At 44.3% G+C, this 24,746-nt stretch overlaps 1 protein-coding gene across 2 annotated transcripts in view; it reads right to left on the bottom strand.

Moving 5' to 3' along the window:
• The window catches only part of ST8SIA1 (ST8 alpha-N-acetyl-neuraminide alpha-2,8-sialyltransferase 1), a 95,965-nt gene that overhangs the window by 45,673 nt on the left and 25,546 nt on the right, over window positions 1-24,746 (bottom strand). For both annotated transcript variants that reach the window (XM_084205401.1, XM_084205402.1), the window contains exon 2: window positions 24,165-24,309. In XM_084205401.1, coding sequence (XP_084061527.1) covers window positions 24,165-24,309 — 145 coding nt within the window. The remainder of the gene's footprint in view (window positions 1-24,164; window positions 24,310-24,746) is intronic.

Raw genomic sequence — 24,746 nt, 5'->3', positions numbered from 1 at the left:
TCTCCAGCCAGCTGCCAATTCTACCCCAGCCAGGTGCAAGAGCCCAGAGCAAGGAGTGACCCAGGGACATCAAGGGAATAGGCACAAAATCAATCACAGACTGGTTTGGAGGGACCTTAGAGATCATCCTGTTCCAACACCTCTGGGCAGGGACGCCTTCCACTAGACCAGGCTGTTCAGAGCCCCATCCAAACCTCCCTGGCCTTGAACGCTTCCAGGGATGGGGCACCCACAAGTTCTCTGGGCAGCCTGTTCCACTGCCTTACCACCCTCACAGAAATAAATCTCAAATTCCACATATCTAGTCTAAACCTACTCTCTCACTGGAACAGGTGGGATCCTGATTAAAATGTGATTATTACAAGAAATGGTGGCAGTGACCATGAAAGAAGATAAAGAAATTCCACACTGGACCTCCAGTTACCTTCTTCAGTTGATTTTGGCACTGACAGCTGGTACATGTTGAAACCTGAAGCTCAGTGTTTGCACCAAAGAGAAGCTGCCCAGGTGGGACAAGCTCCTCTGTAGGTGTCCATGTCTCAGCCATGACAGCAGTGTCTTTTTTCAGCCCTGAGGTGGAATTCACATGCAAGCTTATGCAAACTTTGTGCTCTCCACAAATATCTGTTTTAGGCAGTATTGTTCTTTGTGAGATTAGAACCTCAAGAACCATTTACACAGGGACACAGGGCTACAAAAGACCACTTGGAAGACTAAATGCATTGCTGTGCTGCTGCAGGAAAAGCTCTGCTACCCTAAAAGAACCATGAACTGAGAGCAGCCACACACTAGAGAGAGAACACTTGGCAACATTATTCACATAAAGCATGGAGCAGCAGTGACTAAGCTGGCAGTCACTTTTAGTTCCAGCTGTACTTTAAGTAGGAACTTCAAAATAGCGTGATCTTTAACAGCTTTCTACCCAGCATGATGTCACTGCAAGGGAGCACTTGCTTGGAATTAAAAGAACGTTTCACATTGCTGATGTGACATTTAATTCAATAGAGTCAGCCTCCATACAGCCAGGACAGCACAGTGTGGGGATTATGGAAAAAAAAAAACCCAAAAAAGTACATCTGTAGATTGGAACAGACTACTGACTGTATATCACAGACAGTATGTTAAATAATGAATGCTCTGGCAATGCCAAGGGTATCCTCCCCGACAAGACAATAACAATAAATTGGTGAGAAATTCCAAAGATCTGTAAGATTTCTGGATCCCAGCTTTACAACCTGCAATGCATTAGGACCCCAAAATTTGATTAAAACTTATAAAAAGAAAGTATCATTTGGTGATATTGTGGGTGTGGGGAGGGTTTCTCTTATTCCAGGAGATGCTACAGTTTCCAACATTTCCACAACTGGGAAGCCTCAAGAAGAGCTTATATTGCCTCCTAAATAGCTGCATTTAAATGTTTTGTGGAGTCACCCAGTCCCATGTAAATAGCAGAAAAAGGAAAAATTGCATACAAATTCCTTGAGGAACAGCATGACCAGAGCCCATAAACAACTGCCTCTGTTGGCTTCCCTCTACCCCCTTCTTGCACTCTTGGGTGCCTCCCTTGATTTCTTCTGCTTAAATCACGTGTGATAAGGCTAAGCCTCGAGTCACAGGGCAAAGCACTGAACTCTCCCAACATCCACAGCAACACTCAGCAAACCCTTCCTTTTCCCTGAGCTGCTGACAACACCAGATGCCACAGGGAGGACAGCAGCATGCTCTGGGTGGGACTGCCAGCCCTGCCCTGCCAGCACCTTTGGAGGCAGGGCACAGGAGCCTGCCCCACGCTGCAGCTGGCTCAGGGGAAATGCAGGCACTGCCAGGGTTTACACTGCCTCCCAGACCACTGGCAGCAGGTGGCACAGAGGAACAGCAGGTATTCCAGCACTTATTTCCCTGTTGCTCAATCTCCTCCAAGTCTGAGCAGAGGATAAAAAGCTGTGTATCAAGCTGTAAACACCAGAGCTGCATGAATAAAATGCTCTAAGCTTAAGCCAAAAAAAGTGCACCCAAACCTTTTCAAGTTGTGACTGTGTTGCATGGAAACCGAATGAACACAAAGCATCACTTCGGGGTGGAAAACTACTTTTTTAATGTCAATGTAAATCTATTAAAGAGCACAAGTAGTTATCTCACAATAGTTTAATGAGTTTTCCTGCAGGTCTGGGAAAATGCAGTATGAACTTCAAGGCAGTTAATCTCCTGCCTTGCAGTGCACAATATCCTGGCTGAGGAAGTTACTCTCTGCAGGCACACACTAACTCTCATGCACAAAATCATTTGTTAAAGTAAATAACTGTTACATTCCAGGAAGAGAAACAAAGATAAAACTGAATAATATGACTGCCAAATGACAAAGCCCTCCAACTCTTGCCCGTACATTCTCCCCCAGTGATTTCAAGATGCACAGTTTGAGTAGCAAGCAGAAACCACAAGAGAACAGGGGAAATTGCAGGGTATCTGCTTACTTATGTCTGGTGTAGGAATAAGTAAAGAATGTCAAACTGTTCTCTTGTGGCAGTGTGGGACAACACATAGTCAGCAAGGAAGATATCTGCAGATTTTGCAAGACCAACTATTGCTCAGGAAGAGGTACTGTTTACTTTACCCAGTTTTACAAAAGGTTTATCAAGCATTTCATATGCCTCAAAATCTTATTAGCAAAATGCAGCATATGCAATAAACAAGGCTAGTTTCAGCTCATAAAAAATAAAAAGGGCTTCCAATCCTAATTGCAGAAAGGACAATAACACTTATAGAAAGGAATGGATCTCTGAATTCCTGATCCCTTTGATATTCATAAGCAGATACAGCAAAGGTAATTAATCAACTGATATAGGCATCAAAATACAGATTTAGTAGTCATGGGAGGTATCAAAGTAGCAACACACTTCCATTTTGACAGTTCCTCAGACAATGAACCTCTACAAGGAAAAGATCCTCTCATAAACAAGTGAGCCTTGCCTTTCTGTTACCTTTGAATAGTTCAGATGAATCACGGACATTTTTGAGATTCACTGGTTAAAAAGACAAGTAGCAAGGATTGAACTGTCCAGGAAATCTGCAATTAGAGTTTGAGCAGAGTTTGAACACTGAGATTGGTTTTTCAGCAGCATGGAAAGACTGCTGATGTTAATACTTGCACACTTCCATTTTTTTCTCCTCTATTAATGAGAAAAATTAGGCCTCTTAAGAAAGTTTCATTTACCTTATTGTTAAGGAGGCAAAACATAACTTTTAAGACAAATTTCAGACCTTGAAAACTCCAAATTTTACAACAGATATGGAGGTTATTTAACAATGTATCAGCCTGCATATTACACCTTTATTCTACCCTTCATGCAGAAGCACATGATCATATGGCACACGATCTGGCTGATGTAACTAACCAGACATGAAAAGCTGGCATGAAGACTTGAAAAGCAAATAACAGCACACCAAGAAAACGACACAGAGACCTTCAAGGACTGCACATCAGGCAATGGTACAGGTCTGCATTTACAACGCTTTCTTCAGGGCAGTCTTTCTGCAGAGAAGTAGAGCCAAGGTTAAAAGCCCTTGCTGGCAAGTCAGAAAGGAGGTCAGCAGCATCAAAGGATTTACACATAATGAGTGACTACCAATGTGCTAAAAAAGCCGTGTTTACCAAATAAGGAAGCAATTAGAGGGAAGTGCAGTGCCGTATAATGTCATGTCTAAAGGTTATGAAAACAGAAGTTTAGAAGGCCAAGGAGGTAAAGGGGAATAACTACTGCAATTACAGAACCAATGAAGTTTCCATTAGCTATTTATTTTTCTGGTAATGAAAACAGAACTCCTTAAAACCTATTATCACATAGGGGCATGAGAATAATTAATGAATAACTTATCATAACTGATTCAAATGAACAGCAATCATTTCTACATCAATAATAAAACACTTAGCAGCATAAGATTAAATGGGGAAAAGTGCCATTTCACTATATAAGGATATAGCTTCCCTAAAAAGTAATCAGAAAATGTCATTTTTTTGCAAGCTTACACAAAGCCTTGTCCAGAGAAGAGCAACAGAGCTGGGGAAGGGTCTGGAGCACAAGTTCTGTGGGGAGCAGCTGAGAGAGCTGGGGGTGTTCAGCCTGGAGAAAAGGAGGCTCAGGGGGACCCTTCTCACTCTCCACAAGTCCCTGAAAGCAGGATGCAGCCAGATGGGGGTCAGGCTCTGCTCCCAGGTAATGAGCTACAGCACAAGAGGAGGTGGCCTCAAGCTGTGCCAGGGAGGGTTCAGGTTGGGCATCAGGATGAATTTCTCCACTGAAAGGTTGGCCAGGCACTAGAATGGGCTGCCCAGGCAGGTGGGGGAATCACCATCCTTGGGAGTGCTCAGGAAACACCTGGATGTGTCACTCAGTACTCTGGTCTAGTGGACAAGGTGGAAATCATTCAAAGATTGGAATCAAGGCTCCTGGAGGTCTTGTCCGACCTAAACGACCCTGTGATTCTGTGAAAGTACTTTCGGGGCTCACTCCCATACTGAGAGTGGCACCAGACAGGGAGGCCAGGCCTGAGGGACCCAACACAAACCAAGACGGCACAATTGCACATTAGGATCTGAAATCTGACCTCACACAAAGGCCCTTCCTCACTGATTCGGTGCTTCCCTTGCTTTCAGCACCAGAGGATTCAGAGAACCCCGCGCACCTCCTGCAGCAGCCGGGTCTCCCGTGCGTGCGGTTTGTGGGTGCAGGACCCTGGACAGCGCTGGCCTCCTCCGGGCCCGGCCCGCCCTCAGCCGGGCCACGGCGTCCCACAGCCGAGGGCATGAATCAACCCCTCTGCCTCTGCACCCTGGAGAACACAGCAAAAGCCTCAATAAAATGCAACTCCCTCAGCCGGGGCCACGGCGTCCCACAGCCGAGGGCCTGAACAACCCCTCTGCCTCTGCACCCCGGAGAACACAGCAAAAGCCTCAATAAACTGCAACTCCCTCAGCCAGCCGAACAAACAGCCATGGAAATGAAGTTCCAGATGGAATTCCTCCACAGAAAGGTGGCTAAGCATTGGAATGGACTACCCAGGGAGGTGGTGGAGTCACTATCCCTGGAGGTGAAATGACTCAGTGCTATGCTTTAATTGACAAGGGGTGATTGGTCAAAGGTTGGACTTGATGACCTTGGAAGTCTTTTCCAACCTCAATGATTTTAGGGTTCTGTGAAATCACAGTATTTGCTAGGACATCATATTATTTTGTTATTTTTAAGTTATTGTCAGACCCCGCAAGTAGTTTTTGTGCTTCCTATCAAGCTAAAACCAATTTTATTTTTCACTTAAAGCAATTCCCAAACCTGCTGCAAATCCAGGGCAAATTAATGAACATCCAGAGCAGCAAGAAGCTGTTAACACCATGGGAATGGATTGAATACTCCCTGAGTAATAAGCACTACCCAACAGCAAGCTACCTGAGCCTAGAGCCTTTCCCTCCACTTTGTTTTTAGGGCCTACTTCGGCCCCAGTTTAGTGGCTAGGCTGAGCTTGTCTGCAAACATTTGAGCCTTGTGACCTGGAAGAGGATGGGGTAAATGAGCAAAGAGCTTGGAGTGTAACAGCAGGAGTATCCGAGTCCCAGCAGGGATGAGAGGTTGTTAATTAGGCTCCTGCTGAACCCACTCTCAGTACTTGCTAACATATAACAGTAACACTCAAACATGATGGCTGCAGTTCCCATGCAGCATTTCAAAAGACATCCTTAGGCCAGACTTGTTTCTGTGGCTGAGAAAATTACTCCATTATGCCTCTTATACTCACTCTTCTGCTTTACTTTTCATCCTTTTACCAAGATATGTCATACAAGAATCATCATGATCTTTCACCTTTCAAAAACTGAGTTGTCTGATTTTGATACTCCCCAAAATTAAGCTTCTGAATTTTCCTTTAGCTTTCTTTATTCACATGATGGATATCATGGAAGACACCACAGGTTGGTTGTTGGCTTTTGATAGGAGATGCATAAAGTCATGGAATGTCCTGGACTGGAAGAGACCTTTAAAAGGTCATCTTGTTTCAACACCTTCCACTCTCCCAGGCTGCTAAGAGCCCCATCCAACCTGACTTTGAACTCTTCCAGGGATGGGGCATACACAGCTTCTCTGAGCACCCTCTGCCAGGGTCTCACCAGCCTCAGAGTGAAGACGTTCTTCTAATATCCAATGTAAACCTACTCTCTTAGTTGGAAGCCATTCCCTCCTGGCCTGTCACTACATGTAACTGTGCCCTCTGGTTTCATCTTCCCACAGGATCTCAATTTGTTTTTAGAGTTCTCTAAGTCAATTAAAGAGATATATTCAAGTGTTGCTGCTCTCCACACGTCTAGATAGCCTTTAAAGGGCAGGCAAAAATCATTGCAAAATGACTTTTTGAATGCTGTACCAATATATTCTTTCTTAATTATGTCCAGCCAAAAAAGTCACACTTAGAGAAAATGTTCCTCCCCTAGGCAAAGAATCTCTTATAATATGACCTGTAAGAAGAAAGTCAGATTAGGCTCTTTCTTTTTTGCATCACTAGTAAATATTCTATACAAGTAGACTACCTAGGCTTTCCATTTTTGTCTTGGTCCTCTGACAATGACATTCATGACACCTGGAAACAGCAGATATTAGACCATCCCACTGCTAACCACCAAGTTAGCAACAGTATCGTGCCCTTTTCCCCCCCAGTAAATAAGATTTTAGTGACTCTAAAATATGCATAATAAACAGATTCCTGTTAACAGCACCCCCCTTGTAGTGTTACGTACATTTTCCTACCTTTCAACATAGATCTGTACTCTTTACACCACAAACAAATGTGACTCTTGGACTTCCAGAGCCTACATATCCTCTTTTTCATTCAGCTTCTCCTTTTTGTCAGCAAAGCAATGGCACATTTGAATGTTTCATGTCACAGTTAAATCCCAAAGAAAACCTTACCAGAACTACTGAGTTACATTGAGCTTTTTTGTAATTTGTAATCTTTCATAAATCAAATCCAGATTCAACTGAAAAGTTTATGCATATTAATAAATTAATAGCCTGCATTTTTCATTCATGAAATAGTTTAGTGGCAAAGCTTGCACTTAAGCAGTGAGAATTTTCAAGGTTTCATTAAGCCTGAAGAGGACACTTGCAGATACAACTGACTGGCAGACTCTGCACTCCAAATATTCCAGTGAAGAGGAGGTTGTTGTACAGCACTTTGCTAAAGATAAATTAGCAATGATTCTATCATGGTACATCAGAATTCAAAATGGGCAAGTCTTTCACAGCGAGCTTGGCAAAGTGGTGGGTCACAGGCTACACTGTTTTGTTTAAATCACTTCTCCCACTCCTACTTAAAATTCAGACATCCAAACTCAATACAGCAAAGAAATGCAAGAGCTCCACTGAACTTGCAGTTATTTATGTGTACCAGGACTCCCCACAGAACAAGCACAAACCCCACGTCTTTCAGAGGAGGAGCTCTACTCTCTCAGTCAGCCAGGGGTGGAAATTAAACATTCCCTCAGGAATTTCCCTCTCGAGCCTCAGACACAAAGCCACTCATCCCAGGGCATGGTCCAGGGAACAGCTCCTCAGTTTTGTATACTGGGTGAGTAAAAGGTGAAAAAAAAAATCCCCTTTCCAAGAGCATTGCATAGGAGGATGCAGGGTTTCAGGCAGCCAGCACTCAGCACTTCTCCTTTTCTCGCAGCTGCCACACACCACAGCCTATTCCAAGGATGAAGGCACGAAGGCAGGCAGACAAAAGAAAGGGTTTTTGTTTTTTGGTCTGGCTGCCTGTGGCAGAACAGGTTGCTCTGAAGGACAGACCTCTAAGGCAAAAGCTCACACAGTCAGATAAAACCCCCCTGTAGTTCCTAACATGAAGCATGTGTTCATATGAAGAAATATCAAGCCCTAACATGGAGAGTTTTCAACAGAGATTTCCTTGGTAGATAGAATCTCTTCAGTTACTTCCAAAGTGCTGAATGATGTAATTGTATATTCCTATGTATCACACACATAGATCTACAAAGAGAGGCCACAGCAACAAAAATTTCATTAGACACCATAACATCTGGGAATAAGCAATAAACAGAGAAAACAACAAACTCCAAATGTGAATGAAAAAATACTGCCATGATTCTGTAATAAATATATGAGAAGAGCAAGTGTTCAGTGCTGACCCAGCAGATGAGGTAATAGCCTACACAGCTGATTGAACAACCCTGAATTCATTTTCTCTAAACACTGTTGTAATTTATAACCATTTTCACAGCCACAGTGGCGCCTTAAAGAACATAAAGCACAAGGGTAAAGCTCAGTCATTCAATTAACAGTCCAAGCAGCTGTGAGGATAGAAATTAAAATTATTTTCTCCATAAAAATCTGTAATTTCTACAGTGAATTTTAAATTAGAGATACTCTATGTATGAATTTCAAATAGAGGATAACTTGGGCTAGCATTTCTCAGCATTCTGACTGCAACCCAGATGTGTGGTATGTGTAATTTCTGTTTTGATTTTTCACAGCTTTCCAGGATTCGGCCTGGGATCTGATCTCCCAGCAGCCTTTCCATGGCACTCTAAGCACAGAATTCCAAACCCCAGAGAACCTACAGGCTGCAACACACCCTCAACTGCATCTGCTTTATTTTCTGTTCCTTCCCTCAAATCAAAGTTTCTCTCCTCCATCCAAATGAAACTACTGCAAGTCCCAAAAGAGTGGGAAGAATATCAAAGTACAGCATAAATTGCTCTTAACACACCAGCAAAGACAAAAATAATTTTCACTCAGCTCATCATTTTTGCAGAGACAGCTTTTTTATCCCTCGAATAAGTAGCTAGACATCCACTGAAGGCAAAACAAAGACATAGCAATCAAAAGACAAATTTTGCAGTAAAACCTGTGTTTTTTAAATTTACTCTTTCTGACAGGAATTTGGAGTGCACTCACTGAAAGTTAAGTGGTAGTTAGGCATATGTTAGTGAAAGGAAGAAGACTCTGGAAGCATTATTTCAGAGAAAATGCTTCTTGAAAGACAATGAATTCTGGTGGAAAGGCTACTCAAAGCCAAATGCATATCTTTCACATTTTTACAAGTTGTACTGCATTTAGCTTCTTTGAAAACACAACAGGGTATTAACATATTTGCCAGAAGAAACTTCCTAAATGTACAGGGAAAAGGGCTATGAAGTGACTGACTTGGACTGCTGCCAAGTCAGAAATCCTGCACAACAACTTCTGTTTTCCATATTTACTCAAGTTTTAGGGAGATTTCAAAAATGAACCACACCTGACCCGCTAACGAGATAGTTAACAAAATTTTCCAGGTTTCCAAAACCCTGCTTGGCAGACCATTAAAATAACATCAAATTGACTTGAAAACTCCACAGACAAATGTCATCCAAACATGCTGACTGAGAATGGAACCAGGGTGCTTCTGTGACTGGAAAAGATCAAAACAGGACAAAGAAACAAATGGAGGGAGCAAAGGAAAGCATAATAACAGGATAATTTAGGATGGAAAAGACCTCCAGGGTCATCAAGTGCAACATTTGAGCTGTCACCAACTTGTCAACTAACCCAGGGCACTGAGTGCCACATCCAGCTGTTTGTTGAGCACCTCCAGGGCTGTGACTCCACCATGTTTATCAGCATCTGAGGTCCTCCCACCACTAAATTTTACTGGATAAGACTAGAAGCAGCTGTGGCTTGGATCAGGGAAATACAGAACGTACCAAAACCTCATACAGGCATTTAAAACCCCAAAGAACTGTGAACTTTTTCCTTCAGATAGAGCAAACCAAACAAATGATGCCCATCATGTAACCTCCATGTTCCACAGCCTGGCTGAAGTAAAATCCCTGCAGTGTTACCTGGCCCCACCTCCCTGCTCAAGCAGGACCATCCCAGAGCCCACGGCAGAGGGTGGTGTCCCAATGGCTCTGGGGTATCAGCACTGAGGGACTCCACAGCCTCTCTGGACACTCCTGGTCACTGCACAGGGAAGAAGTTCTCACATTCAGCAGGAAATTCCTGGGCATCAGATCCTGCCCGTTGCTCTTCCCACTGCTGGCCTCACAGAGCAGAGCCTGGTCCTGCTCTGTCCCTCCCAGCAAACAGGGACACACAGGCTGAGGGCCCTCTCAGCTGTGTCTCCTCTCCAGGCTGGACAGCCCCAGCTCCCTCAGTCTCTTCCCATCAGAGAGATGCTTCAGTCTCCAAAGCATCTTTGTTGCACCCCAGAAGCTCCATGCCTCTCCTGTCCAGAGGAGCTCAGAGATGGACACAGCACCGCAGGTGACCTTCACCAGGGCTGAGCAGAGGGGCAGCATCACTCCCTGACCTGCTGGCACTGCTCTTCCAATGCACCCCAAGACACCATTGCCCTTCTCCTCCAGGCTCTTGGACAGCCTTTGGTCCCCCAGGACCCCCAGGTCCTTCCCTGCAGAGCTGCTTTCCAGCTGGCCATCCCCAGCCTGTGCTGGTGCTGGGGCTGCTCCTCCCCAGGTGCAGGATCTGCATTTGCCTTTGTTCAATTTCAGACAGTTGTTCCCTGCCCATCCCTTCAGTGTGTCGAGGTCCTTCTGAAGGGCTGGGGATCTCCTCCCAGCTTTGTGTCACCTGTGAACCTGCAGAGTAAGCAAACTCAGATTCTGCTCAACCCTCAGGTATCTGCTTGCTACCCCAGCCACAGAAGAGAACTGAAACCTGTCTTGTGGGATCTGCATAGAAAGAAGAGCCAAGCATATCAAAAGCATATATTTTTTAATAAAAGCACCTTGCATTTATTAAAAAATACTACCTTTCCTGACAATGTTTGTTTTATCTGTGTTCCTATACCTTCAAAGCCACAACAGAGCTATCAGAATAACGTGAGAACATTATTTCACAGTGTTACTACAGGGAGAAAAAAGCCATCTGGACAACAAAAGAATAGGCAGCAGCAAAGCAACTGCAGCTCCTGCCTGACACCAATGATGAGCAAATATTTTACAGTTCAGAAACTGACCATGAAAATGGGTTCTTTTCTAGAACCCTTTCAATTTCACTCCAGGCATGCAGATTACCCTGGTACTGGACTAATGGAGTAGTACTCCCATGGAAGGGGGCTGTCTGTCTCTGAGCAGGATTCCTGTGCCCACAGCAGGATAAAGCAGAGGTGCTAGAAGCATTACACTGTGGGGAAGGAGCAAAATGGGATCTGTGCTCCTTGCCTGCATCCCCCTGCAATGCCACTGTCCCTGAGGTGTGTGCTAAGCTGCAGGGACTGCACACAGCGTGACAGCAGCCCAGAAAGCACTGCTGGCAGTCAACTGGTCCCCTCATTGGGTAAAAGGCCAGCTAGAAAAAGATACTGATAAAGATTGAAGAACAGCAGCAGCAGGTGGGGAGACCTGGGGGCTACCTAGGAGGGAACACAGAGACAAAAGTGTGCTGAGAAAAGAAAGGCAAAGAACTGAAGCAGCCGACCAGGGAGCTGTCAACATTCTCCACCAGAGAAGAGGACACTGATCCAAAGGCATGCTGAGGGTAGCAGATGTCTTTGACAAAAGCCAGCACAAAAGTACACTGGAACGAGAGAGTTTTGAAAAAATACTGATTTCCTCTCTCCCTCTTACCTGTAACAGAATTAACCACAAACACACCTTTAATAGAATGTACATGCTAGCTCACCTATCTTCTATATGACCAAAACCCCTGTTGCTATCAACAAAATGCGTATTTGCTGTTGTTTCACAACTTTCTCTCCTCTCAGTCAGATACCAGCTCCAAGTTCAGCTCAGGCATTGAAAGATCCTGTCCCAACTGACAAGGCCAGAGTTTTGCTCTTGCAGATTTAAAGACAAAGTGTCTCTTATGAGAACTTCTGTAATCAAGACCTCTCTGTGAGGTCTCTTGGCAAATCAGGCTTGATTTTGATCTGTTTTTTACATTGTCATCTCCACAGAGAAGTAAGGGTAGCAGAGTCATGTAGAACATTAGTCCCTGACAAATGTATGACAAAAACCCAATTAAGCTGGTGACACAATTTAGGAGCGGGGCAATTTACATCCCAACCGGCTTTTCTGCAGCTGGAGATGCTCTGAAGGAATGCAAGTGTAGCTCATCAGTGGGAAGATAAAATTAAGTGGGATATGAAAGAAGAAGCTCTGCTGAATAAAAAGGGCAGCATTTTTGCAAGCTCACATATCTGTAAATATCTGTGCCTGAAATGACTTGACAGAGCTCTCCACCAGATCCCCTGCACTGCAGCTCCCCTCAGAGCCACCAGTGCAGAGTGGGCACAGCCACCACACTGGTCCAGTTGGCCTTTCAGGTCACCTTACCCTGGGCAAATATCACCCTCAACTACTGCTGGCAGAGAGAATCAAGTGCAGTGTTCCATCAAACAGGGAGCCAGCAGTGCTCACAGGAAGGGGAAAGAAAAGAGAAAATCTAGCAGGGACATATAGTTATTAACATGCATTTTACAAACCAAATGAGCACGAAAATCAAGTTTACATGGTTAGCAAGAGTAATATTGCATGGAGGTAACTGGCATATCAAACTTCAGAGCACAGGAAAAATGAGAAAAAGGGCCAGGAACTAATGTTTGAAAGAATAAAACCAGGTACTATATCTTGCATAGCTAATTACTGTGAATGAGGAGTTTCTTGCAGGATCGAAATGCTGATAATGAAGCAAGCAAGAAGGATCTAATTTACATTAGAGTAGACCCATGCTGAACACTTTCTAACTTTGCCTCTACGTTTTTTATCTCTGATGAACAAAGACCCTTTGAAAGCACAAAAAGCAAGTTTCTGGTTTACTTGGAAATGTTATTTATTTTGTAGGCTTCACATAACAGCAGGTTTCAGAAAAGTACTCAGTCTTACAAGTGCTCAGTGGGAGCACATTTCAAACTTTAGAGGGAAACCAACGTTGCTAATTATCACTAGATAGGTTTTTTTCTACAACTTCCTTGTCTCTCAGAGGGTCTATTCTCATACAAAAAGATAATCAATGTGAAATTCACAAAACATAGGGACTACCTTGGTTCCATGACAACAATCTGGTGCAAATGTACACCTGACCATGGTAGTATCTGATTGTATCTCAAGAGAATGTTGCAGAAAATAACAGAATCAGAACAGTTTGGGTTGGGAAGGACCTTAAAGACTGAGTTCCAACGCACTGCCATAGGCAGGGACGCTATCCACTACACCAGGTTGCTCAGAGCCCCATCCTTTAATAGTTCCAGGGATGGGATATGCAGAGCTTGTCTCTTTCAGTACCTCACCTCCCTCATGGTAAAGAATTTTTCCCAATATCCCATCCAAACCCACTCACTGTCAGTGTGAAGCCTTGTCCTGTCACTCCAGGCCCTTGTAAAATGTCTCTCTCCCCCTCTCTTGCAGGCTCTCTTCAGGCACTGCAAGGCCACCATGAGGTCACCCCAAAGCCTTCTCTTCTCCAGGCTGAATTATCCAAATTTTCTCTGCTTTCCTCCCAGCAGAGCTGCTCCATCCCTGGATTCAACTCTGGTGTTTCTCCTCTGGACTCACTCCAGCAGGTCCATGTCCTTGCCATGAAGGAATCCTCCTTCAGTTAGACTAGACAAAAAGAACTCATTCACTACATAAAAACAATGGCTAATAAAGGTTGAGAAACTGGGGAAAAAGAAAAAGAAAGTAAGTAACATTATTTGCTATCCAAGAAGCCACAATACCAAAATTGAGTCCATAGCAGAATTGCACTCAGCAAAAGGTTACAGGGCTAGATCCTGGCTGTGCTGAACTCAGCTGGAACACTTCTGTTGACTCAGAAGTAACCAGGCTTCGCTTCCCCTATTTTACCACAAACTTTGTTACTCATTTTGCCCCCACAGGTCTTTCTGTATTCATATACTGGCCAGAGTATCACAGGGGCTCTCTAGGTCTTTTTTTTTTTCTTTGTGTGAAGGAAAATGAATAGTGGTCCAGCATCTCTATCTGGGATGTGTGGGAAAAAGGAATTTTGCAATTATTTCTTCCCCACAAACTCTACCTGAAGAAACCCTCATTTAAATTTTCTCCAGAGGTCTTCAGGCATAGATTTACCTGTGCAATAAGCATGGATTGAATTTGAATGACTGTGAAGTGTCTGAGGGAATTGTTATAATTGTATCATACTCATACAAGAATTATTTCTCTTTGGCTTTTTCATTTTGACTGGCAGAATACTGGATGAGAGAACAGATGTTTGTAGTCTTTGCTTTTATTGTCTTCTTTCGCCTAAACTGTCTCCTATTGAGCCCAGTCCCAACACTTAAATCTGCAGCATTGCTCCACAGTACCAAGCTACACTGTGCATAGAATAATCAGCAACACTAAATACAAGCTTGTTCAAGCAGAAAGGTGACATTAAGCTCTGCTTTGGAGTATTTGGTACTCATGTGTTGTACCATTCCAAAGGATAAATCTGAGAATATATTTGAGGGCACCTTAGAGTTAATTGGCACATATTTTCTTTACAGACCATTAGAAAAACAAAAACATTCAGAAGTTTAAAAAAAACCCACTATTTGAGTAAAAGACTTGTGGTAGTTCAGCCTAGAGAAAAAGACTGTGGGAAGACTTGATGGCAATCATATGTGGAAAAGAGAAGGAAAAAACATTTCTTAACTTAAAGCCAGGGGGAATTTCAAGTCAGATGTCAGGAAATGTATTCTGTGCATAAGGGCAGCAACTTACTAGACTGGACAGCCTAGTGGGCTGTGGAATTTCCATGAAGAAGCTGTAAAAATTATTAGATAAATATTTCTGAAAAACATGAAAAATGGGAGACTTGATTAGATGTTAAAAAGAAATGGATCCTGGCAGAGGCTGCCCAATCCCTGTCAGTGCTCAGGGCCAGGCTGGATGGGGCTCTGAACAGCCAGGTCTGGTGGGAGCTGTCCCTGCCCATGCGGCATGAGAGGATTGTTAAGGTCCCTTCCACCCCAAACCATTCCAATGTGCTAGCAGAGCTGCCAGCCTTGAGGCAGAGCTCTCTGAGCATCCCTGCAGACAATGGCTTGGCACAGGTTCCACTGAGATTCCACCATGAACTGGTACTGCCTTGTGTTTTGGTGCTGCACTGCCTCGTTCTTGGGGCTTGACATGGGCCAAACACCCAGGCACCCACAGTAGCCACTCACTTGCATCCCCCCCCGCCACAGCTGGGCAGAGGAGAGAAAAAAATAATGAAGGGTTCATGAGCTGAGCTTAAACCATGGTCTTGGGCTTCAAACCATCTGCAAAGCCAGGTATGTTTTATGAAAATTGCTCTTCTCCACAACATACTCAGACTGGCACTGCCAACTGCCCCCAGCCCCAAATGCCCATTGCTGGCAGAAATCTCCAGGACAGTCTTTGAAAAAGAAATTATAGAAGAAAAAAAAAACCAACTGAATTTCTGCACTGAAAAGAAATATTCCTTTCTGCACTTGGGATTCACAGTTACATTACACAAGTCCAAATTTGCTGGGCCATCAAATATCAAATGTTGTCTCAGTTCATAGCAGTATTCTCAGTTTCCTTGCCTTTGCCTGCCACTACAGACTAACCCTTTGGCCACCACATGCCAAAGTCACCTCAGGCTGGTAGTGACTGGGCAGTAGACAATCTTCAGCACAGATTTAATTGCCAAATTTCTCCTTAAATTACTCCAAAAGAGCATTAAGCTTTGTAGCTCAAGAAGGAGAAAGGAGCCTGGATTCTCAGTCTGAGCAAGCTGCACATGCAGGATTTATGCAATGCATCCTGATGGAAGAAAGGCACTACTGCCTTATTTTTTCCCTGTGCCCAAAATGTCACTTGGAAGCCAGTACCTGCTGCATGGGAATCATCCAGGTGATAAAAGCAGCTCCAGAAGAGAACCACGGCTCTTCCCCTCCCTGTCATATCAGGTGATAAGGACTCTAAATCAATAATGCCTGGCTACATTAAGTCAGTTTCTGACCTGTGATGCAGCAGAGCTCTTATTACATGTACAGCTGGGCTTACACTCCCCCCCAAGCAAGAAGACAAAGTCACAGGTTTCCTGAAAGTCACTACATAACCTTCCTACAAGATGTGTAACTTTGCTACCCCTTCTTAGTAGCTTCAGCAGTGGCATAACCTTGCCTGACTTTTTCCAGGTCTGCAGACTCCACTAAGCCACACTACCATCTGTGTTTAGGAATATGTGGGAGAAGGGGGGCTGTACCTCTGCTACACAATAAATACCTTCTGAACACAACCTGGTATCCTGCTATATTCCAGTAAAATTTACATCAGCCATATCAAGAAATCAAATAACAGCACAAAAAAAAAAAAAAAAAAGGAGCGTTCCATAAATTCACACTCATTATTCTGCCAGGTGGTAAGAAAGAGCTGGGTACAAAAGGGACCCAACCCTAAGCCTCAAATAAGCCAGCAAAGGTATCAAGCCTATTTTAAGAAGTTTCTTACCAAAAAAGGAAACTACTGCAGAGAGAAAATTAATGTAATGTGCTGATCACTGAATAATTCAAATATATAGTCACATATACAGTAAAACATCTTTAAACTGAACAAGATGAATTTAAATAACAAAATTCATAAATAAAATAAAGGTCAAGAGGTGGACAGCATATAAAGGATAAATCTTTCTCTAGAAGCAAAGGTTGCACTCTACCTGTAGGTGGAAGTCTCAGTATATAAACAAGTTCACAGCCATAAAACGTCTGCATGGAGGAACAATCTCCTTTTAGTATCTTATCAGGTATATAAAAGTACAATAAAACAAAGCAAACCAGACTGTGTTGCCCTTGGGAAGGCTCAAACCCACCCTTATTTCTATTTCTGCACCCCCAGCCAGGCAGCTCATATGCTCTGAAGCCACTTACAGCCATCACAAATCTGGTGTCCCTGCAGCTTCTCATCTGTGCCCACTTGCTTTAATTATTCTTTTGCTTGCAACAGTTCCTGCTTCTAAAGCAGCAAGTTTATGTCCTCATAAAGCAGATGAGCATTGACAAAAAAGCCCATAAAATTCCCAGGCCTCTCTGTCCCTCTTTGCTTGCTCTACCACTTCCTCTTCGAGTTCAGCCTTTTTGCTCTGTGCTTAGCAACCCCACAGCAGAACATCTGTAGCTGTGACCATTACGTAGTGTAGAAATGATCCTCTAGGGAGAACATTTCAGTTGTGCAGCCAGTGAGTAGAGACATGAGCTCCTTTATTACCCAGGAAAGAGAATGATGGATGCTCAGTCACTCTGGATTTGAAGCGCAGAGGCTGAGTCAGGGCAGCCCATCCTCTCTGCCTGCAGGCTAAACTGACACTGCAGCCAGATCCAGCCCTTCCCTTTGTTACATGTGAAAAGGGCAGCATCTATTCATGTGTTTGCACTGACCTGCCTTGCACTACTGCAGACAAACCCACAAACACCAGGCTCACCCAGGCAGCCTGGCTGGAGACACAGCAAGCCAGGCTGACCAAAGCCCACATCAACAGGGGACAGACAGCAGCTCCTTGCTCCCACTCAGCTCACCCCACGAGGGCATGTTGCCCTTCCTTCATTTAATTACTTCCAACTAGACACGCTCCAGCTCAAGCTTTCCAGCACGAATTGGATTTTCACCATCAGGTATGGCTGCCCCTTGTCTCCGCAGATCAGTTTCACAAACACTGGCTCTTGCTTAGCTGAGCAGCCGGAGCAGAGGATGCTCCATTACAGCATTTCTAACACACCACACAAACTGGCCCAATTACACAGCTCTTCATTAGTCAGGATGCAATCATAGTGAAGGCAGGGGTTTCTCTTAACTAAATATTAAGCCACATTTTTGTTTGGATCACCTGATGCCAATGGCTAAAGATTATCCAGGACTGAAGGTGATGCCCTAAGTTTTAGCTTTCATATCATGCAGATTCTCTTCTGCATTCTGAACTCCCTATGAAGTGTCAGCAGCTCTCCTCACAGCTCACGCACACAGAACAATTCTTTTCCAGCCCCAGAACCAAGGACACCACTGCAGCCTCAGGCCCAAAAAGGGCAAACAGGGAATGGAGGAGAGCAGTCTGGGAGGGAGGGACTGCATCACCTGGAGCTGGAATTGGACAATGAACCCAACATGGAAATGGACCAAAGCTCATAGAAGTGTGAAAACTCATAACCCATCATCCATCTCAGGTGTAGCCATGGCCAGACTCTTGTACTGCCCAAAGTGTATCCCGTGAGGCCTTTTAATAAATCCCTGCTCTATTCCTTTGACTCCGCCCAGCCTCTGTTCTAGGGAGCCTCTCAGGCACCAAAAGGAGGACTCATGCTCTAAAAGAGCACAATTTGTCAGGTCTCTACAGGCAGTATTGCATCTCCCAATTTATGAAAAGCACTGTATAATGCAATTGCTTGAATAATAATCTATTAGTTGCTTTCCCAAAACACAACTTATATTTCACAATATTTAAATAGCTCTTCACCTTTTAGTATACAATGTTTTCCACATTTCCAATAACTAAGGTTTATCACATTTTCATTTTTAGTCAATACATGTAGCCCAAATCAAGAACAGAGCTTGCATATTAATGTAGGCATAGGGAGCAGGAAAAAAAAATGAAGGAAGAAAAAAAAAGGGGATCAAAAGGGAAAACACCAAGAAATTTCCCCAAATCCTAACTAAATACAACTCAAAGGTACACAAGGTGGTACCTATTTAGGCAGCAGAATTAATGAAAACAAATTAAAGCTGCTTAAAAGAATGTCTGTAGACCTAAAATTTATGTCCACATCCAAGGCATCAAGAAAAAGTATCACAAATGACAGCAAATATTTAACTGTATTTCTCCAAGCAGTTCTTAATTACAGAGCATTACTGAGAACAGAGTACACTGCTAGCAAAAAATTAACAGAGCACATCCAAAATCAACAGCAGGGCAGCAATTCCTGCCTGCTGCCAACGCTGCAACCATCAGAGCCTGGCCCACATCGCCTCAGGTGGGTTCCCATTTCACACCCAGCTTTTGGATCACCTGGGTCTACAATCAGTGACCAGAGCAGGGCGTTTGCCCTAAGGAAGGAAGGTGGCACTGTCCTCCTGGAGGAGCTGACTGTCCCTACCCATCTCCAGTGTCCCAGTCCAGCCTGGAGTGCGCAGCAGCTCCCCCTGAGCTGTCCCCAAGCCCACCTGGCACCTGCTGCTGGAACCGAGGGCCCTTCCCCTCCTCGGGAGGGCTTTCCTGGTACTCTCAGCATGCAAGAGGGGACAAAGCCTGAAGACTCTACAGCAAATTCCCTTTCCACACCTGATTTTTTTTTTCCCCTGAAATAATTACAAATTATTCTACTTGCTGAAGGCAGGCTGCAACTGTAAGAGCAGGGAATTTGCCTGGAAACAGCACCAGCAGCACAACACAAAATCTCTGGCTAAACAAAAGATGTTTTGAGCAATCAGGAAAACCAAGTCATTTAACAGGCACCCTGAATGAAAAACACAAATCACACAGCACAATCATCAAGTAAGTCACGGTTACCCAACACTCCATTCAGAAAATCCAGAAAATGTCAGAGAATGTCTCCATTTTACATTTACAATTACAGCAACTTTTTCTCTGCCTTTATATTAATGGTGGGATTTTAAACTTTAAACAACTATTTGTATTATGTGTATGATTTGGAAAATGTCATCTTTCTCCTGATCACAAAGTACCCAGAAACAGATGCCACATTTCCCAATTTTTTTTTTTGGCTGGCAGTTATTTCCTTTGGATTTCTCCAGCACCATTTGTGATGACTATTCATGAGGAGCTCAGTGCAAGTAGCCACTCCTGTAACTGACAGCTTCTGCAGGCAAAACTTTACCAGGGATCTGAGCAGCTGAGGCACCATAATTTAGTAATTTAAAATAATTTACTGGTACCAAAAGTGTCTAACTACTTAAGTGAAATACAATGAAACCAGAACATTTTTTTCAATTAATAACTTTATTTTGCCAGATTAAAAAGTTAAAGTTTAATGTCTGAAATGTCTTTTGAAATGTATTCACTCCTCTACCCTCCAAAACAATACATAGCAGAGTGAAAAGTTACATTTGATTTAATTGGGGTTTTTAACCCCTTGGGGGATGGAGAAAGGTGACCTCAGAGATTGACCTCAGTTCTTCCTTGCTATACACTTTTGCCAACAAGCACCAAAAATCAGATATGTGCACAAAAATCTAACGATTGGGGTGAGCAGTTTATCCTCTCTAATGATAAAGGTAGTGTGAAATTCAGTTTTGAAGCTCTAAGGAGGACAAAATTAACAGTAAGTGAAAAATTATTTCAAAAAACCAGTTGAAACTGGGGCTTGGTGCATTCTCTAACCCCAAAGCAGCTGAGTGCCACTTCACACATCCCTCACGCGGTTTTGAGTTACATCCAGCTGCTGGTGGGGTTACACCCAGCTCCCCAAGCAGCTGAAAACCTGCAGCAGCCTCTGGAGCCTGCTCCCACCATCCCAGCCACTCCCGGGGTCACAGCAGCCTCTGGAGCCTGCTCCCACCATCCCAGCCACTCTTGGGGTCACAGCAGCCTCTGGAGCCCGCTCCCACCATCCCAGCCACTCCCGGGGTCACAGCAGCCTCTGGAGCCTGCTCCCACCATCTCAGCCACTCCTGGGGTCACAGCAGCCTCTGGAGCCTGCTCCCACCATCCCATCCACTCCCGGGGTCACAGCAGCCTCTGGAGCCTGCTCCCACCATCCCATCCACTCCTGGAGTTACAGCAGCCTCTGGAGCCTGCTCCCACCATCCCAGCCACTCCCAGGGTCACAGCAGCCTCTGGAGCCTGCTCCCACCATCCCATCCACTCCTGGGGTCACAGCAGCCTCTGGAGCCTGCTCCCACTATCCCTGCCACTCTTGGGGTCACAGCAGCCTCTGGAGCCTGCTCCCACCATCCCTGCCCATGGTGAGCGCTGCCTGAGCCCAGGCTGTGGGAAGGGTCTGTGTCTGTCTGTCTGTGGCAGCAGGGACTGCAGCCTGGGCTCTCAGCAGCCCTGTCCTGCTCAGTGAAGGCCACCGTGGGGACAAGGTCCCTCCCAAGCCAGCCTGGAGCTGCAGTGCCAGCCTGGCTCCTCCGCAGGGAGCGATGGATGGGGCATTCTGCCACAGCTCATTCCTGCTCCCAAAACTTCCCAACATCAAGGGCTAAAACCACACAGAGAGCAGGCTGAGAGGAGCTGCTTCCAGCATCTGCACCTACTGCTTCATGCAAAGCCCTGCCACATCCGATTTTGTCCTCATAAACTGAAATGCAGCACTGAATGGCTATTTCCACATAAAAGCTTTTCTCTTTTGCAAATTTCTCCCTTGGTGGTTCAAAAACTTGAAAAAAGAAAAGGAGTAATTCAAAGTCTGAGTAAAAAGGAGGCAGCAGCAGAGCTGATAAAAAGAAACCCCAACAGCTGAAGTATTACATTAAAAAAAAAAAAAAGAGTTAAAATGAAATGTCCTAACACCATCAAAACCTTTCAACCTTTTCACTTCAAAGAAAAATTGAAAAACTAATGAAGTGATTCTAAATTTATGTTTTCATGAAATACCATTTCTAGTGGAAAAGCACTCTGTCAGAAAATGTTGACCCAGCTGTAAGAACTTTATCTACAGACTGCTCAGGAGAAGAATTAATCTATTTTGTATTGCGCACATTCAGAAATAAGTGACATTTTACATCTTAACTTTGGACATATTTATTTTTCTGTAAGATGAAATACAGCAAGCTCCCTATTTAATTTTGAGTTACATTATCCTATAAGTTAGTCACTGGTTCAGGACTGAGAAATCTGCTGCAATCACCAAATTGCCCAAGCCCAGCAATGTGGATGGAGCCATTTTTATTTATTCCTGAGGAAATATTTTTTTTTATTATATCAACATAGTTGTGGCCCTTTACATTCCTATTACATCCCCACGGCATTTCAGAGTATTAACCATATTTTTGAATTGTTTTAAGCTTCGTAATACTTTTGAAAGGAATATTCATCTTCAGGAAAACTGCTAGCAAGCAAGCTAATAATAGACACCACTCTTCAAAAAAGGAGACTGAAAAATTTAGGCAAGTACTTCTCTTGAAACAAAGAGAGAAGCAGAAAAATGCATTTAAAAATTAACTGCAAATAAATCCCCCTTGGCTTTTAAGCCTACCAGGATTTAGTCTGACAAAATTCATGCATGTTATTCTCATGCAAAAGGCATGAGAATAACACATCAAATTAGAGGCAGTGGTACTTGCAAGGAAAGAAGGAGCAGGAGTGAGCAGCGCTTGTGAGAAACAAACTGCCCATCACCTCACTACAGGGACAGCATTCCTGGGTGGGAACATTCTAGGGCTGGAACACAGCCAAAATTCCCCTTTTCCACCCCCAGCCCTACAGCAGGATCCACCCAGCCCCTCTGCAGCCTGCTCCTCAGCCTGACACACCTCAGGGCATGCTGTCCCCCAGGAGCTTCTCTCTGCAGGACTTGCCAGATCTTCACTCTTTATCTCTACTGATCAACTTTAGGACAGGTCTTAGGGTCCTGGGGAGCAGTGGAGTTCTGCTAAGACCACGATTTCTCTCTAACCTCTGTGAAGGAGCCCATGCAGCAAGCTGCTCTGTGCTGTGAAGGGAGGCAGGACACCTCTGTGGCCAAGCAGAGTGCTTGGTTTTAATAAAAAAACCCAAATCTGAAATCCCCAATCCATCACAAACCAGTGACCTCCCTCTGCCAGCCCAGGTGGGGCTGTCCTGAAACCTTGGGCAGGACACACACTGAGCACCTGCTGCCAGCATCCTGTGGTGCCAAGTTCTGCCAAAGACAGAACAGTGCAACAGAGCAGCAGCACATCACACTAATCCCCATCAACAGAGCTTACAGGCACTGCTCTGCAGCACATCAAACTCTCCAGCAGTCCCCAGAAGTCCAGCCCAGCTGGGCTGGGACACCCTTCCCAGCTGGGCTGCAGGGAAACCCCACCTGCCAGGCAGGGAAAACCCCACCTGCCAGGCAGGTTTCAGCAGCTGCTTTTTGCTGAGCTGGGGCAGGCTCAGGGGTCAGAGCTCCATCTCCCAGTCCGTGGCAGCAGGGACAAGTGACCAGGTGGAGGACCTGGCACCCTGGGCAGGCTCAGCTGTAACAGAGCTCCCCCAGATCCTGTCAACACAGACGGGGCTGCTGCCACCTCCTCTGCCCCACCCTGCAGCTCCCCCTCCCTCCTTCTGCATCTAAAACTAAACTCATTCTAAGTAACAACTCTGATTTTGAGATCTAAGAAGTACTTTTAAAAAACCGCCTAAAACTTTATTTGCAGGATGAAGTTAACAAGTAAGAACTCTGCTACACATTTAACTGAAACAGCAACATGTGAGAAGCCCTGTGTGAATGACTCAACACTGAGAGCCTGAATAAATCCCTATACCTTGAATTTGACAGGTTACAGTAGCAGGTAAATCAATTAATACTGCTAGAAGTTCAGCTTTCTCTAAGTGTGTTGGCCACGTAAAACATTTGTGTTCAACGTACAAAATTCAATATAACAAACTCACTATTTAGTATCAGTTCCTGTATTAATTAAAAACACAAGAAGCAGCCTAGATCAGTACTACAAATTGCCAGCTCTCAAAAACCCCACACTTAACCCAAAGCACCTTTGATAGACATTAATAACCAAACCCTTCCAACATTCAAAATCACAGCAAGAATCAACAAAGCCCAGCTGCTGGCTCTTGTTGGGCTTTCATTGTTTGCCACCAATGAACTTCATGAACTTGGAAGTAACTGGGGACACCTTCACACAAAGCTCTTCCCCCCTCCTGGCTACCCAGGTGTGAACTGGAGGCCCTGCAGGTGAGGGCTCCGGCTCACAGTGACCGCAACCCCTGACTGAAATGCAGAAATCACCCTCCTGAAACAGCCAGAACCAAACTCTTCAGAAGCCAAGACAGGTGTACACAAATTCATCCCTTGTGTACATTCCAAAAAGCAGCCAGGGAAGTATTAACATTCATACAAACAAATGTGGAATTCCACTGAGAATGTGGAAGTAAAAAATCAGATGCTGTTTGGTACTGAGAAATGAAGATACAATTTCTTGATGACCCTTTAGCCTATTTATACTTATTTGAATCATGTTACCATTTAGTATTTTAATACTAAAATGAAAATAAAACATGGTTACTAACCTGTGGGAAGAGAGAGTAAGTTGCATTGTCAATTGTGACAGAGTATAAAAATTCCCCATCAAACCAGAGGTTCTTTCCCATGGGGGAATTCATCTTTGTCATAGCAAAGAGCTGCCCAGGGTCACAGCATTCTTCCAGCAGCTTCCTAGAGAAGGGAACAAAAGAGTAAAGGTTATTAATTGGAGCCCTGTCACACCTTTGTTAATCATCACCCCTCACACCATGTTCCTGCTGCACTCAGGTGCTCCCAACCCACGCTTCCCAGCCAGCAGATAAACCATGGCACTCTTTTTTGCTCGCAGAAGAGCCAGAAAAGCTGCTTTTATTTCAGAAAATCTTAGAAACAGGGAAAAAAAATTCTAAATTATCATTCAGACTGACACAGACACAAAACCAAGATTCAGCAAAAGAAACTCCATCCTATACAGCCTGTTTTAATGGGTAAAAACTGGTCTCCAACACATACAGAAATCAGACTCATTTGAAAACTCAATCCAAGGTGCATAAATAGTCAGTACCAAAGGTTATTTATGAAGAGCAGGCCTCCTAAAAGCCCACAGCTGCAGAGTTGGGTAAGGCAGT

The sequence above is a fragment of the Fringilla coelebs genome, assembly GCF_963513975.1.
Source record: "Fringilla coelebs genome assembly, chromosome: 5".
NCBI classification, from domain to species: Eukaryota; Metazoa; Chordata; class Aves; order Passeriformes; family Fringillidae; genus Fringilla; species Fringilla coelebs.
Note: the sequence above shows the minus strand (reverse complement) of the source record. Positions and strands in the feature narration are given on the sequence as shown.